Source organism: Oryctolagus cuniculus, chromosome 1, assembly GCF_051225735.1.
Source record: "Oryctolagus cuniculus isolate XC-2025 breed Fujian yellow rabbit chromosome 1, ASM5122573v1, whole genome shotgun sequence".
NCBI lineage: Eukaryota > Metazoa > Chordata > Mammalia > Lagomorpha > Leporidae > Oryctolagus > Oryctolagus cuniculus.
Genome location: NC_142867.1, coordinates 111198934 through 111211955, shown reverse-complemented (window position 1 = coordinate 111211955; position 13022 = coordinate 111198934). Strand labels below are relative to the sequence as shown.

General features: G+C 45.6%; 1 protein-coding gene across 2 annotated transcripts in view; it reads left to right on the top strand.

Moving 5' to 3' along the window:
* The window catches only part of CBL (Cbl proto-oncogene), an 85891-nt gene that overhangs the window by 11063 nt on the left and 61806 nt on the right, over window positions 1-13022 (top strand). The window contains exon 2 of one of the 2 annotated variants that reach the window (XM_051837710.3): window positions 9646-9893. In XM_051837710.3, coding sequence (XP_051693670.1) covers window positions 9646-9893 — 248 coding nt within the window. The other variant, XM_089334157.1, reaches the window with a different exon arrangement.

The following is a 13022-nucleotide window of genomic DNA, read 5'->3' as shown; positions in this document are numbered from 1 at the left end:
TGTTTGTGTGTGTGTGTGAGAGAGAGAGAGCGAGAGAGAGGAATCTTTCATCTGCTGGCTCACTTCCCAAATGCCTACAACAGTCAGGGCTGGGCATGGCTGAAGCCAGGAACTAGGAACTCTTGGGTTTTCCATGTGGGTGACAGGGACCCAAGTACTTGCTCGTAGGATGAGCATTAGTAGGAAGCTGGATAGGAAAGTGGAGGCAGGGCTTGAACTCAAGCACCCTGTTTTGAGATGTAGCCATCCCACCGGCAGCTTAATCTGCACCACAATGCCCACCATCCCTGTTTCTGAATTTTAATATTAGATGTGATGGTACAGGGGCCGGCACTGTGGTGTAGAGGGTAAAGCTGCTGCCCGCAGTGTTGGCATCCATATGGGTGCTGGTTCGAGTCCCGGCTGCTCCTCTTCCAATCCAGCTCTCTGCTATGGCCTAGGAAAGTAGTAGAAGATGGCCCGAGTCCTTGGGCCCCTGCACCCACAGGGGAGACCGGGAAGAAGCTCCTGGTTCCTGGCTTCGGACCGGCGCAGCTCAGGCCATTGTGGCCAACTGGGGAGTGAACCAGTGGATGGAAGACTTCTCTCCCTTTGCCTCTCCTTCTCTCTCTGTGTAACTCTTTCAAATAAATAAATAAATCTTAAAAAAAAAAAGGAAGTGATGGTACAGTACTACTGGTCAGACCATTTGCAAATATTTCTTTAGGATAAACTCCTAGAAATGAAATTGCTGGGTATAGGAATCATACATCTGGGACTAGTGCTGTGGCGTTGTAGGTTAAGCCTCCGCTTGCACAGCCAGCATCCCAAATGGGGGCTGGCTGGAGACTTGGCCGCTGCACTCCCTGCTGATGGCCTGGGAAGGCAGTGGAGGATGGCCCAAGTGCTTGTGCTCCTGTACGCATGTGGGAGACCCAGAAAAAGCTCCTGGCTCCTGGCTTCAGATTGGCCCAGCCCTGGCCGTAGCAGCCATTTGAGGAGTGAAACAGTGGATGGAAGACCTTTCTCTGGCTCTCTATTTCTTATTTATTTTATTCATTTTTAAATTTATTTGACAGGTAGAGTTATAGACAGAGGGAGAGAGAGAGAGAGAGAAAGGTCTTCCTTCCATTGGTTTACTCCCCAAATGGCTGCCACGGCCAGCGCTGGGCCAATCCAAAGCCAGGAGCCAGGTGCTTCCCTGGTCTCCCATGTGGGTGCAGGAGTCCAAGCACTTGGGCCATCCTCCACCGACCTCCCAGGCCACAGCAGAGAGCTGGACTGAAAGAGGAGCAACCGGGACTAGAACTCGGCGCCCATACGGGATGCCGGCCCCTCAGGTGGAGGATTAACCAAGTGAGCCACAGCGCCGGCCCATCTGGCTCTCTTTCTCTGGCTTTCTGTAACTCTGCCTCTCAAATAAATAAATCTTTTATTTTATTTTTTTTTTTGACAGGCAGAATGGACAGTGAGAGAGAGAGACAGAGAGAAAGGTCTTCCTTTGCTGCTGGTTCACCCTCCAATGGCCGCCGCGGCCGGCATGCTGCGGCTGGTGCGCTGCAGCCGGCGCACTACGCTGATCCGATGGCAGGAGCCAGGTGCTTCTCCTGGTCTCCCATGGGGGGCAGGGCCCAAGGACTTGGGCCATCCTCCACTGCACTCCCTGGCCACAGCAGAGAGCTGGCCTGGAAGAGGGGCAACCGGGACAGAATCCGGCGCCCCGACCGGGACTAGAACCCAGTGTGCCGGCGCCGCAAGGCAGAGGATTAGCCTAGTGAGCCGCGGCACCGGCTTAAATAAATAAATCTTAAAAAAGGAATCATACATCATTTTCCCCCATTTCCTTTTACATGTTTTTTCCCCTTTCCTTTTACAAAGAAAAGAGGTTTATTTAGCTCATAGTTTTGGAGACTGGATCAGGCAGCCTCTCCAGTCCAACCTCTGCCAAGGATCCCATGTTGGATGGCGGTGTGGTGAGAGTGTGATCCCAATGATTTTAAAAATATACATGTACTGCCCCATTGCCCTCCCAAAATCTGCTTTCGCTGGCAGTCCTTGTTTAGTTTGATTTAAATGTGGTGACTGATTCTCAGTTATCTTAGGTGAAAATGTCACAGTCATGCCCTATGCTGGGAAGTTGAAGACCCAGTGCTCACACTTGTAGTCTTTGGGAAGCAACTGAAGGTAGCCCGTGGCTGTGGGCATCTTCAGGGGAATATGAAGCAAACTGTGACTTAATACCTGAGGAGACAAGAAAGGGGACTGCGCATGGGAGGAAGGACTGTCAACTAAGCCGGACCTCTGTGATGCAATATGCTAGTCCACGGTTGGCTCTTAATTGGTGTGTGGCATCCAAATATGGTGCTTAGAATCATTTACTCTCTAGCTTATGTGAGTGTTTGGTTTGCTGTTGCACTTATATCTGTGGAAAAAAATTTACTTTTTCCTTAGGGGCTTGTGTTGTGACACAGTGGGTTGAGTTGCCACTTGCAGCATAGGCATCTCATATTGGTTAACTGGGTCAAGTCCCAGCTCCTCACTTCCCTTCCAATCCAGCTTTCTGCTAATGTACCTGGGGGGGCAGCAGAAGATGGCTCAAGTATTTGGGCTCCTGCCACCCATGTGGGAGACCTGGATGACGCTCCTGGCTCCTGGCTTTGGCCTGGCCCATGCCTGGCTTTTCTAGCCATTTGGGGAATAACCAGCAGATGGAAGATATCTTGCTCTCTGCCTTTACCTCTCTCTCTGTTGCTCTTTCAAGTAAACTAATCTTTTTTTAAAAATAGAGTCCATGTATAAAAATGGTTAAGCTGTCAGAACATGTCAGTTATTTAACTTCACACACTGTATTGAATGTATGGATTTTTCCTTCACCTGACGCAGTAAGATGAAAGTAATAAGATTAGTGTGAATTGTTGAGTGGCATTTTTTTTTTTAAGATTTATTTATTTGAGAGGTAGAGTTACAGAGAAGGAGAGACAGAAAGGTCTTCTGTCCACTGGTTCACTCCCCAAATGGCCTCAACAGCTGGAGGTGGGCTGATCCAAAGCCAGGAGCCAGGAGCTTCTGGATCTCCCATGGGGGTGCAGGGACCCAAGTACTTGGGGGCCATCTTCTGCTCTCCAGGCTGTTAGCAGAGAGCTGGATTGGGAGAGGAGCAGCTGGGACTTGAACTGATGCCCATATGGGATGCTGGCACCGTAGGCAGAAGCTTAGCCTACTATGCCACAGCGCCGGTCTCTGACTTTCTGTGCCACAGCACTGGCTCCTGCCTTTTTTTTTTTTTTTTTTTTTTTAAGATCTCTTTATTTATTTGAAAGTAAGAGTTACAGAGAGAGAGATACTGAGAGAGAGAGAGAGAGAGAGAGAGAGAGAGAGAGATATCTTCTATCTGCTAGGTCACTCCCCAGGTGGCCATAACAGTCAGGGCTGGGCCAGGCCAAAGCCAGGAGCCAAGAGCTGCATCTGGGTCTCCGATGTGGGTACAGGAGCCCACACTTTTGAACCTTCGTTTGCTGCTTTCCCAGGCCATTAGCAGGGAAAGCTGGATTGGAAATGGAGCAGCCAGGACATGAACTAGCACCCATATGGGCTCCTGGTGTCACAAGGTACAGAGGTTAACCCACTATGCTGGCCTCACATGATGTTTTAATAAGTGTTGATGGTATTTGAGAAATGTTATGGGGTAATTAGAATTCAGAAGCCTATACAGAATTTTGGTAATAATGGAGAATAATAATTAGAAGCAAATGACTTTTTTCTTGGGGCCATTATCAGGCAATGATACATTTCTTTAAAAAAGTACAGGTTTCTGACTTGTTTTTGTAAAAGTTATGAGCTCTTGTCAGACCTCTTGAAGTTCCTGAGATGACAGAGTTTGTGAATTCAGAAGCCTTCGAAGACTTTAGAAATAGCTTGGTCTCTTTCATTTACGGGCAGAAATGAGACTCAGAGAGGTGGGTAAGTCGCCCGAGGTTGCCTGGGTGGTTGATGTCAGTCACCAGGCTGACCTGCTCTGGGGTCTTTTCAGTGGGTCACCTGTTTTCTCAAACACTGTTGATTCTTTTAAACTGTAATAAAATTTTACATGTTTTATGTACGTATTGAATACTTGTTTTTGTAGCACAGAACTTACTCATTTTTAAATTTAGAAATGAAAAATGCTTTTGAGGCTAAGTTAGGGGTCTAAGATAAAAATACCTAGGCATTCATAGTCATGCATACAGTTTTCTGCAGAATTAGAGTTGTAAATTACATGGTGTCAGTAAAGATTCTGTATTCGGAACAGGACTGGCTTATCTGTAACTTTCCAATTTAAAAAAAATTAGGCAGTTTTTAAGTGTAGAGTTACTTCTCTTCTTGGGAATCATAACGCTTTCCAGATTTTTTTCTGTTGATCATTGAACCTTGGCAGAAGCCAGGGGAGGAGTTGGGCCAGTGAGAAAGCTATGAATGGAGTGTGTGGCGGCTGTGCAAGGATTCTGTTGGTTTCCAGAGCTAAGCATGTTTCTTTTTGACATTGTTCTGAGTGCTGCTGTGAATGTACAGGCGGAAATAAACAAAAGGCAGCCATTTTTGCTCTGCAAGACTTGGAAAGCCGAGTAAAGTTGGCCAAATGGAGGACAGCGAATCGGGACAATGCTTTATCATTCAGAAGTGCACATTTGTGACTGCCAGTTGAAAATTCACTAAGTCAGAAAGGCAGGTTGTTTTGGCTTTTGATGTTAACTATTGACTTGAATTATTCACACAGAGCCTTTTGGGAACTTTGTTTAGAGGTTATAAATATTTAGGCACTTTCCTTTCCTTCTGAAGGACATTAATATCAGAAGAGCAGGCTTACGTCTTTGTTTTCTCTGTGGCCTGTGTCAGTGTTCCGTAGTTAGAGATGCAGCGCTGTGAGTGCAGGGCTGGCTTCTCTGGCTCTCTGATGATCCATCTCTAAAAGATCTCGAGAAAAGCAGACGGTTCATCTACAAGTGCTCTTCACAAGGTCACCTTCCAAGGAAGGAAAATGAATAACACTTGTGGAAGGCACATGACACTGGTTCCAAAATGCAAATTTAGTCAAGTGTTTTGTGGTATGTTATGAGGGTTGATTTTTTTTTCCAGCCCATTGTCATGAGTAACACTTAGTGATTACATACTATAGGTTGTGCATGTAGGTAAGGTCAAAGCAGTTCTAGATTAGTTTTGTAGTTGTTGAAGGGAACTATACCTTTTCCCCAGAGGTGGTGGGCAGATAGTGCTGTTTACCTCAACTCTGTGGTGTTAATACATTTAGCTTTAAGTCAGGGGTATATATGTTGTGTGTAGCCGTTCATTTAAGGGTAAATGTTTTTACAGGGAGTTGTCTTGGGTTTGGGCCTTTGGAGGGGTAGATGAGATACTGAAGCTTTGGCCCTTTGTTGCTCACCTAGTCAGTACCTGTGTTACTGTTGCTGCCTGTTCTCCATTCCTTGGTTACTGGACACGGTGCAGGGCTGGGAAGGTGGCTGGGGCGTGGCCAGGATGGTAGGGATAATGTTATCAGCTCCTAGGAGTCATCAGAGGGTGATGGAGGTCTACATTCTGTCTTCAGAAGATAACTCCTGCCCGCCCTGCAGATAAGCCTGGTCACTACGGAAATGGAGGCTGAGCTAACATTTGTTGGGTGCCTGCTGATTTGGAAACTGTGCAGGCCTTTCAGAAACATTTTACTATGAGGTAGATATTATCTATGCTTTTACAGATAAAAGAACTGAGGCTAAGAGGTTAAAAAATTTACTCTAGTCAGTGACTGAAGTCAGACATTTGGATAGGGCTGATGTAATTTTGTCAAAATGTTAAAAGATTACTTCCTTTTTTGAATTTTTAACTTTAATTGAAAACTTAAAAACCTATGATAAGATGATATGGTAAGAATGTCTCCTTGGTGACTGCCCGCCTGTTCCACACATCTTGGTCGTTCCCTCTCCCTTGCTCACTGCACTTCAGTCTTACTGGCCTTCCTGTTCCCCAGACAGATCCAAACCTGTTCCCATGCACTGTCGGAGCGGAGGTTTCCTCTGTCTGTACAGCTGTCTCTTTCCTGTAATTTCAGCTCTCAGCCTAAATATTACCTACAGGAAGCTTTCCCTATCTACTATTTTATTTTTTTGTTTGAGACAGACACAGAGCTCTCATCTGCTGGCTCACTCTCCACCAAATGTTCTCCGTGGTCAGGGCTGGGCTGGGGTTGGAACCAGGGATTCAGTTCAGGTCTCCCATGTGGGTGGCAGGTACCCAACTACATCAGCACCTGTTGCCTCCCTAGGTCATGTTAGCAGGAAGCTGGAATAGGGAACAAAGCTGGGATTTGAACCTGGGGATATAAGGGATTTTGGGTGTCCCAAGTGGCATTCCAGCCACTACACCAAATTCCCAATCTAATTTTCTTTTTTTCCTGTACCCTACCCAAGTATACCACTACCATTTTTGGGAAATACCATTCCTTTGTCATAAGACAAGGATCTGTATACACACACACACGCACACACACACACATAAATACACACACATCTATTTCTGGACTTAATAGTTTCTCTTTTCCAGCCACAGACAAATCTATGTAAATAGAAATCACAAGCAAGATATTAGAGTAAAATTTATTGGTCATTATAGCAAATATAAAATGGACTAAACTCACCAGTTAGAAAACAAAGATTTTTTTTTTTTATTTAAAGATTTTATTTGTGTATTTGAGTGGTAGAGTTACAGACAGTGAGAGGAAGAGACAGAGAGAAAGGTCATCCATCCGCTGGTTTACTCCCCAAATGGCCACCACAGCCGGAGCTGTGCCCATCAGAAGCCGGGAGCCAGGAGCTTCTTCCGGGTCTCCCACATGGGTGCAGGGGCCCAAATACTTGGGCCATCTTCTGCTGCCTTCCACAGCCATAGCAGAGAGCTGGATCAGAAGAGGAGCAGCCGGGACAAAACCGGTGCCCATATGGTATACCAGTGCCTCAGGCGGAGGATTAATGTACTGTGCCACAGAGCCAGACTGTTTATTGGTTTTTATTTTTTTTAAGATTTATTTTTATTTATTTGAAAGTCAGAGTTACACAGAAGGAGAGGCATAAAGAGAGAGAGAGAGAGAGAGAGGTCTTACATCTGCTGGTTCACTCCCCAAGTGACCGCAATGGCTGGAGCTGTACTGATCTGAAGCCAGGAGCCAGGAGCTTCTTCTAGGTCTCCCATGTGGGTGCAGGGGGCCAAGGACTTGAGCAATCTTTCGCTGTTGTCCCAGGCCATAGCAGAGAGCTGGACTGGAAGTGGAGCAGCCAGGTCTCGAATCAGTGCCCATATGGGATGCTGGCAATGCAGGCAATGGCTTTACCTGCTACGCCACAGCCCTGGCCCCCTTTATTGGGTTTTTAAGACCTAGCTTTGTGTTGTTTAAAAGAGACCTGCTTCAAACATAAGAACTCAGAAAACTTAAAAGTAAAAGATGGAAAATTCAGAGTCCCGCATTTCTGTGGGATTCAGTGGGGGTCTCAGCTTAACACCATGCTTTGCTGCTGGGTCCAGGGCCTCCCTGCCCCTGTCACATAGTGGTTGTTTGAGCTCAAGCCCCTAGATTGCAGAGACTTATCTCCTAGGACGACTATGTCCTTTATTTCTGCTCCCGGGAATTTTCTTTATTATGGAGTCAGCCCTGTATTTTTTTTTTTTTTTTTTGACAGGCAGAGTGGACAGTGAGAGAGAGAGACAGAGAGAAAGGTCTTCCTTTGCTGTTGGTTCACCCTCCAATGGCCGCCATGGCCGGCGCACTGCGGCCGGCGCACCGCGCTGATCCGATGGCAGGAGCCAGGAGCCAGGAGCCAGGTGCTTTTCCTGGTCTCCCATGGGGTGCAGGGCCCAAGCACCTGGGCCATCCTCCACTGTACTCCCTGGCCACAGCAGAGAGCTGGCCTGGAAGAGGGGCAACCGGGACAGAATCCGGCGCCCCGACCGGGACTAGAACCCGGTGTGCCGGCGCCGCTAGGCGGAGGATTAGCCTAGTGAGCCGCGGCGCCGGCCTGTATTTTGTTTTTAAAGGTTTATCTTATTTTAAAAGTAGAGTGACGAGAGAGAGAGAGGTAGGTAGGTATCTTTCACCCACTGGTTCATTTCCCAGATGGCTGCAACAGCCAGGAGCCAGGAGCTTCTTCCGTTCTCCCTTTGTAGGTGGCAAGGTCCCAACTACTTGGGCCATCTTTCGCTCCTCCCTTCCCCTCCCCTCCCTTCCTTCTCCGCTCCTTCTTCTTCCTCTTCTTCTTCTTCTTTTTTTTTTTTTTAGAAAGCTTTTATTTAATAAATACAAATTTTATAGGTACAGTTTTAGGAATATAGCGGTTCTTACCCCTATTCCCACCCTCCCAATCCCACTCTCATCCCACCTTCTACTTCCTTTCCCATCCCAGTCTTCATTAAGATTCATTTTTAATTATCTTTATGTACAGAAGACCTACTCTGTATTTCTACAGTTTGTACCCACACATAGAAAGTATAAAGTACTGTTTGAAGACTAGTTTCACCATTAATTCGCATAGTACAACACATTTTACAGTTAATTATCATAGTACAACTCATTGAGGACAGAGATCCTACATGGGGAGCAGGTGCAGTGACTCCTGTTGGTGGTTTAACAATTGACACCCTTATTTATGACGTCAGCGATCACCCGAGGCTCTTGTCATGAGCTGCCAAGGCTATGGAAGCCTCTTGAGTCCACAAACTCTTTCAGTATTTAGACAGGGCCATATGCAAAGTGAAAGTTCTCTCCTCCCTTCAGAGAAAGGTACCTCCTTCTTTGATAGCCTCTTCTTTCCACTGGGATCTCACTCACAGAGATCTTTCAGGTAGGCTATTTTTTGCCACAGTGTCTTGGCTTTCCATGCCTGAAATGCTTTTTTGGGCTTTTCTTTCGCTACTTTTCCAGGTGCATTAGCAGGGAGCTGAATTACAAGTGGAGCAGGCAGAACGCAAACTCGTAGCCGTATGGGATGCCGGCTTTGCAGGCGGCAGCTTCATCTATTAGGCCAACAACGCCGGCTCTGAGCCATGTATTTAAAAGTAATTAGCAGGGCAGGCATTTGGTGCAGTGTTTAACCACATTGCACATCGGAGTGCCTGGGTTTGCGTCCTGGCTCTGTGCCCCAGTTTCCTGCTATTGTACACCTTGGCAACCAGCAGGGGATGGCTCAATTACTTTGATTCCCACCACTCACAGGGAAGACGTGGATTGAGTTCCTAGCTCCTGGCTTTGGCCTAGCCCAGCCCTGTTGTGGGCATTTAGGGAGATGGAAGATCTCTATCTCCCTGCCTTTCTAATAAGATTAAAAAAAAAAAAACAAAAACAAGTGACTTGTTTTATTTCAGCTAGCATTTTTTAGGCATTTAAGTGGTTGCTTTCCCTGTAGTTGTTTAATGTGTTGTGTGTTGTCTACACTGTTTTTCTCTTACAGGATTTTAAGAATCACTTCTTCTAAGGGGACCACTGAAAATGTATGGTGATTGCCTCTGGGCAGTGGGGTTATGGATCATTCTTATATCTTCATGCATTTTTCATGTTTTTGCCAAGGAGCACATATTTCTTAACTTTTAAAAAGGGAAATTGTTCTTCAGGTCCTCCAAGTAATAGCCCGTCTTTTCCATTTGTTGCAGGTGGTGCGGTTGTGTCAGAACCCAAAGCTGGCGCTAAAGAACAGCCCACCCTATATCTTAGACCTGCTGCCAGACACCTACCAGCATCTCCGGACTGTCTTGTCAAGATATGAGGGGAAGATGGAGACACTTGGAGAAAATGAGTATTTTAGGGTATTCATGGAAAATTTGATGAAGAAAACTAAGCAGACCATAAGCCTCTTCAAGGAGGGGAAGGAAAGAATGTATGAGGAGAATTCTCAACCTAGGTAATGGAGAAATACTACACAAATATTAATACAGGTCTGTGACTGCCTGAATGGGTAACACAAAGAAGTAGTTGATTTTAATTTTGCGTTAACAGGAATGGAAAGTTGATGTTTGAATTGAAGGTGTGTTTTGTATGACGGTTGCTGTGGAGGAATTCGGACCATCCTATGGTAGATTTGTTCACCTCTAAAATATCAGTGAATGACAGCCATGAAGACAGGTTGGAGGCAGTGGGTCGTTTGGAGATCCTCAGGATCGTGAAAGTTTGTGGGGAGGTGAGCATATGGAAGAAGGTTGGGGGGAAGTAGTGAGAGGTCCGCTCTTGCCAGAAGTTGTAGCATGTTAGGTAAATTTAAGTATGAGGTAATGGGAGGAAAAAGCCAGTGGTTTAGATAACTTTTTTTTAAAGAAATAAATTGTTTTGTTTATAGGTAAAATTGAAATAAAATATCTTGTTTATAGGTAAAAGTAGCTTTTTACATAGACTAAGTAGAGGCAGAGGAGTTTGTTCAGTGCATATTTGAGGGACCACTATGTATTCTGTTGTACTGATTAGATACTAAAAATGACAGTCACTACTGCTGGATGATGAGGTGACCTCAGTTCTTGTCTCACACTGAATCAAGGACAGGGACAGTGAGCAAAGTGAGATTTATTGAAAGTGAGAAATCTGCTGCAGCCATCAGGAGGAGGACTCCAAGGAAGGAGTTGCCAAGGAAGCTGGCAAGTTCTGGCTCTTTTATACACAAAGTGGCTCTCTCTGATTGGTCCCTTTCTGAGAAGTGAGTGCAGATTTAACAAATTAGGAGAGGAACAGAATACCAACCAATCAGGAGGCAGGGACAAGACCCAATCAGGAGCTGAAAATGTTTGCCAATGAGGCATGCTATCTAAACCAATTGGAGCTGAAACTGTATGCTAATGGGGCATGCTGCATGAACGAATCTGGACTGAAAATGTATGCTAATGAGGCATGCTGTGCAGACCAGTCAGGGAACTGATATTGGCGTAGCCTGTTTTGCACAGGAGAGTGCAGAGTGCTCAGTCAGATCTGCTCAGCAGACTCAACAACATCTGAAGTTTCATTGTGTAAGTTGTCATCCCTGTAATCCCCTTTCCGCTCTCTCATCTCCTGGCTCTCCCTCAGGGCTCCTGAAGAGTTCCATCATGTATTTTTTCTTGTATGTCTGTCTTTCCTTTCCTAGCACCCTTGGAATCCCTATCACTATTACATGTTTTTAGCTTAGTTGTAAGTCACAGGGAGAGAAATAAGAAGTTTAACTGTGTGGATATACTTGGGTTTGTTTTTGTCCAGTTGGAAATAAATATTAACTCATTTAGAACAAGAAATAAAACAAATTCTGTTAGAGGTTGTTTAGTGATTAAATTGGTTTTGAGGCGTGACTTTGAGGGGAAGTGATTTCTGAAGTGATCAGGTTCCTGTATGTATAGGACTCTTGGAGTAACCTAAGTGGTGTCCGTGTAGTCCACTCCTCCTTTGGCTTTATTGACTTAAATTCTGGCAACCCTAGTTTCGCACTTAAAATTTACCCATGCCATCATTTGTATTATCTTCACTGCAACACATTGGTCAGTTTTAGTCCAGAATATGTCTTAAAAAGATTTGTAGTGATTAAATTCAAACTGCAGAAACTTTTGTAACTTCTGATGTCTAAGAAAATGAACTTCATCCCTTTCAAATATTAAACTCAGGCCGGCATTGTGGCATAGTGTGTAAAGCCACCACCTGCGATGCCAGCATCCCATATGGGTGCTGGTTAGAGTCCTGGCAGCTTCACTTCCAATCTGGCTCTTTACTGGTGGCCTGGGAAGGCAGTGGAGGATGGCCAATGTGTTTGGGCCCCTGCAATGACATGGGAGACCTGGAAGAAGCTCCTGGCTCCTGGCTTCGGATTGGCTCAGCTTTAGCCTTTGCAGCCATTTGGCAAGTGAACCAGCAGATGGAAGACCTCTCACTCTCTCCCTCTCTTTCTGTAACCCTACCTTTCAAATAAATAAAATAAATTTTTTTAAATGAAACCTCATGGCTTTTGTTAAAATAAAACCTTGTGGGACAGGTGTGTGGTAAAGTGGTTGAGTTGTTAATTGGGGGTATCTGCATCTCGTTTTGGATTGCTTGGTTCGAGTCCGAGCTACTCTACTTCCAATCCAGCTTTCTGCTAATGCATACCCAGGGAGGCAGCAAATGATGCCTTGAGTCCTTGGGACCCTGCCATCCATGTAGGAGACCCAGATTGAATTCCAGCTTCGGGCTTCAGCCTGGCCATCCCTGGCACTGTGCGCACTTAGGATGTGAACTAGCAGATGGAAGGTCTCTGTGTGTGTCTTTACCTTTCAAATAAAATGAAATTAAATAAATAATTATAAAATAAATAAGTAAATAATTTTTAAAAACCTCTTGACTGTATAGACCTTTTAGCTAACTAGTCATTTTTGTATTGCTGAGTTTTAAAAAAAATCTTAATTCATTGATTACAAAAACTATTTATTTATTTACTTTAAAGATCCCTTTTACTGGGGATCCTTTCCATCCCAGACCTCAGCCCCTGTGGTTAGGTGGAAGGACCCCCTGACAGGAGAATGGAAGGGATGACCATACCCTCTGCTAACCAAGGGCCGAGGATACGCTTGTGTCTTTCCAGAGAATGCAGGACAGCCCATTTGTGTACCAGCTAGAAACATCAAGCCTGCAACTGACAGCCAACCAGAACCAGCTGAGCAAGACTGAGAGTCCGCCTTGTTAGCGGATGCGCCTGCCCTATCATCCTACCCTGAGAAACTGACCATAGCCACATCCGCTACTGCTTTATACCCCACTAGCTCTGATCAGCCACTCAAATGGCCCACAGCCTGTGTGCGGTCACTGCATTCCTGATAACCATTGTTCCTCATTCCTACCCCCATCTGAGCAAGCACTCCTGTGGTCTCCTGTTTTGAGCGCTGGTTAGTCAATGACAGGTAAGAGCCCCTGGGGGACAACCTAAGACAGGCACAGCCGCATACAGAGACCACATGGAAACAGGGTCAACAATGGTATGGCCAAGAATCATGCCTCCTGTTGTTCAAAAATAAACGAAAAGAGGGAAATGTGGAATGAGAAGGCCATG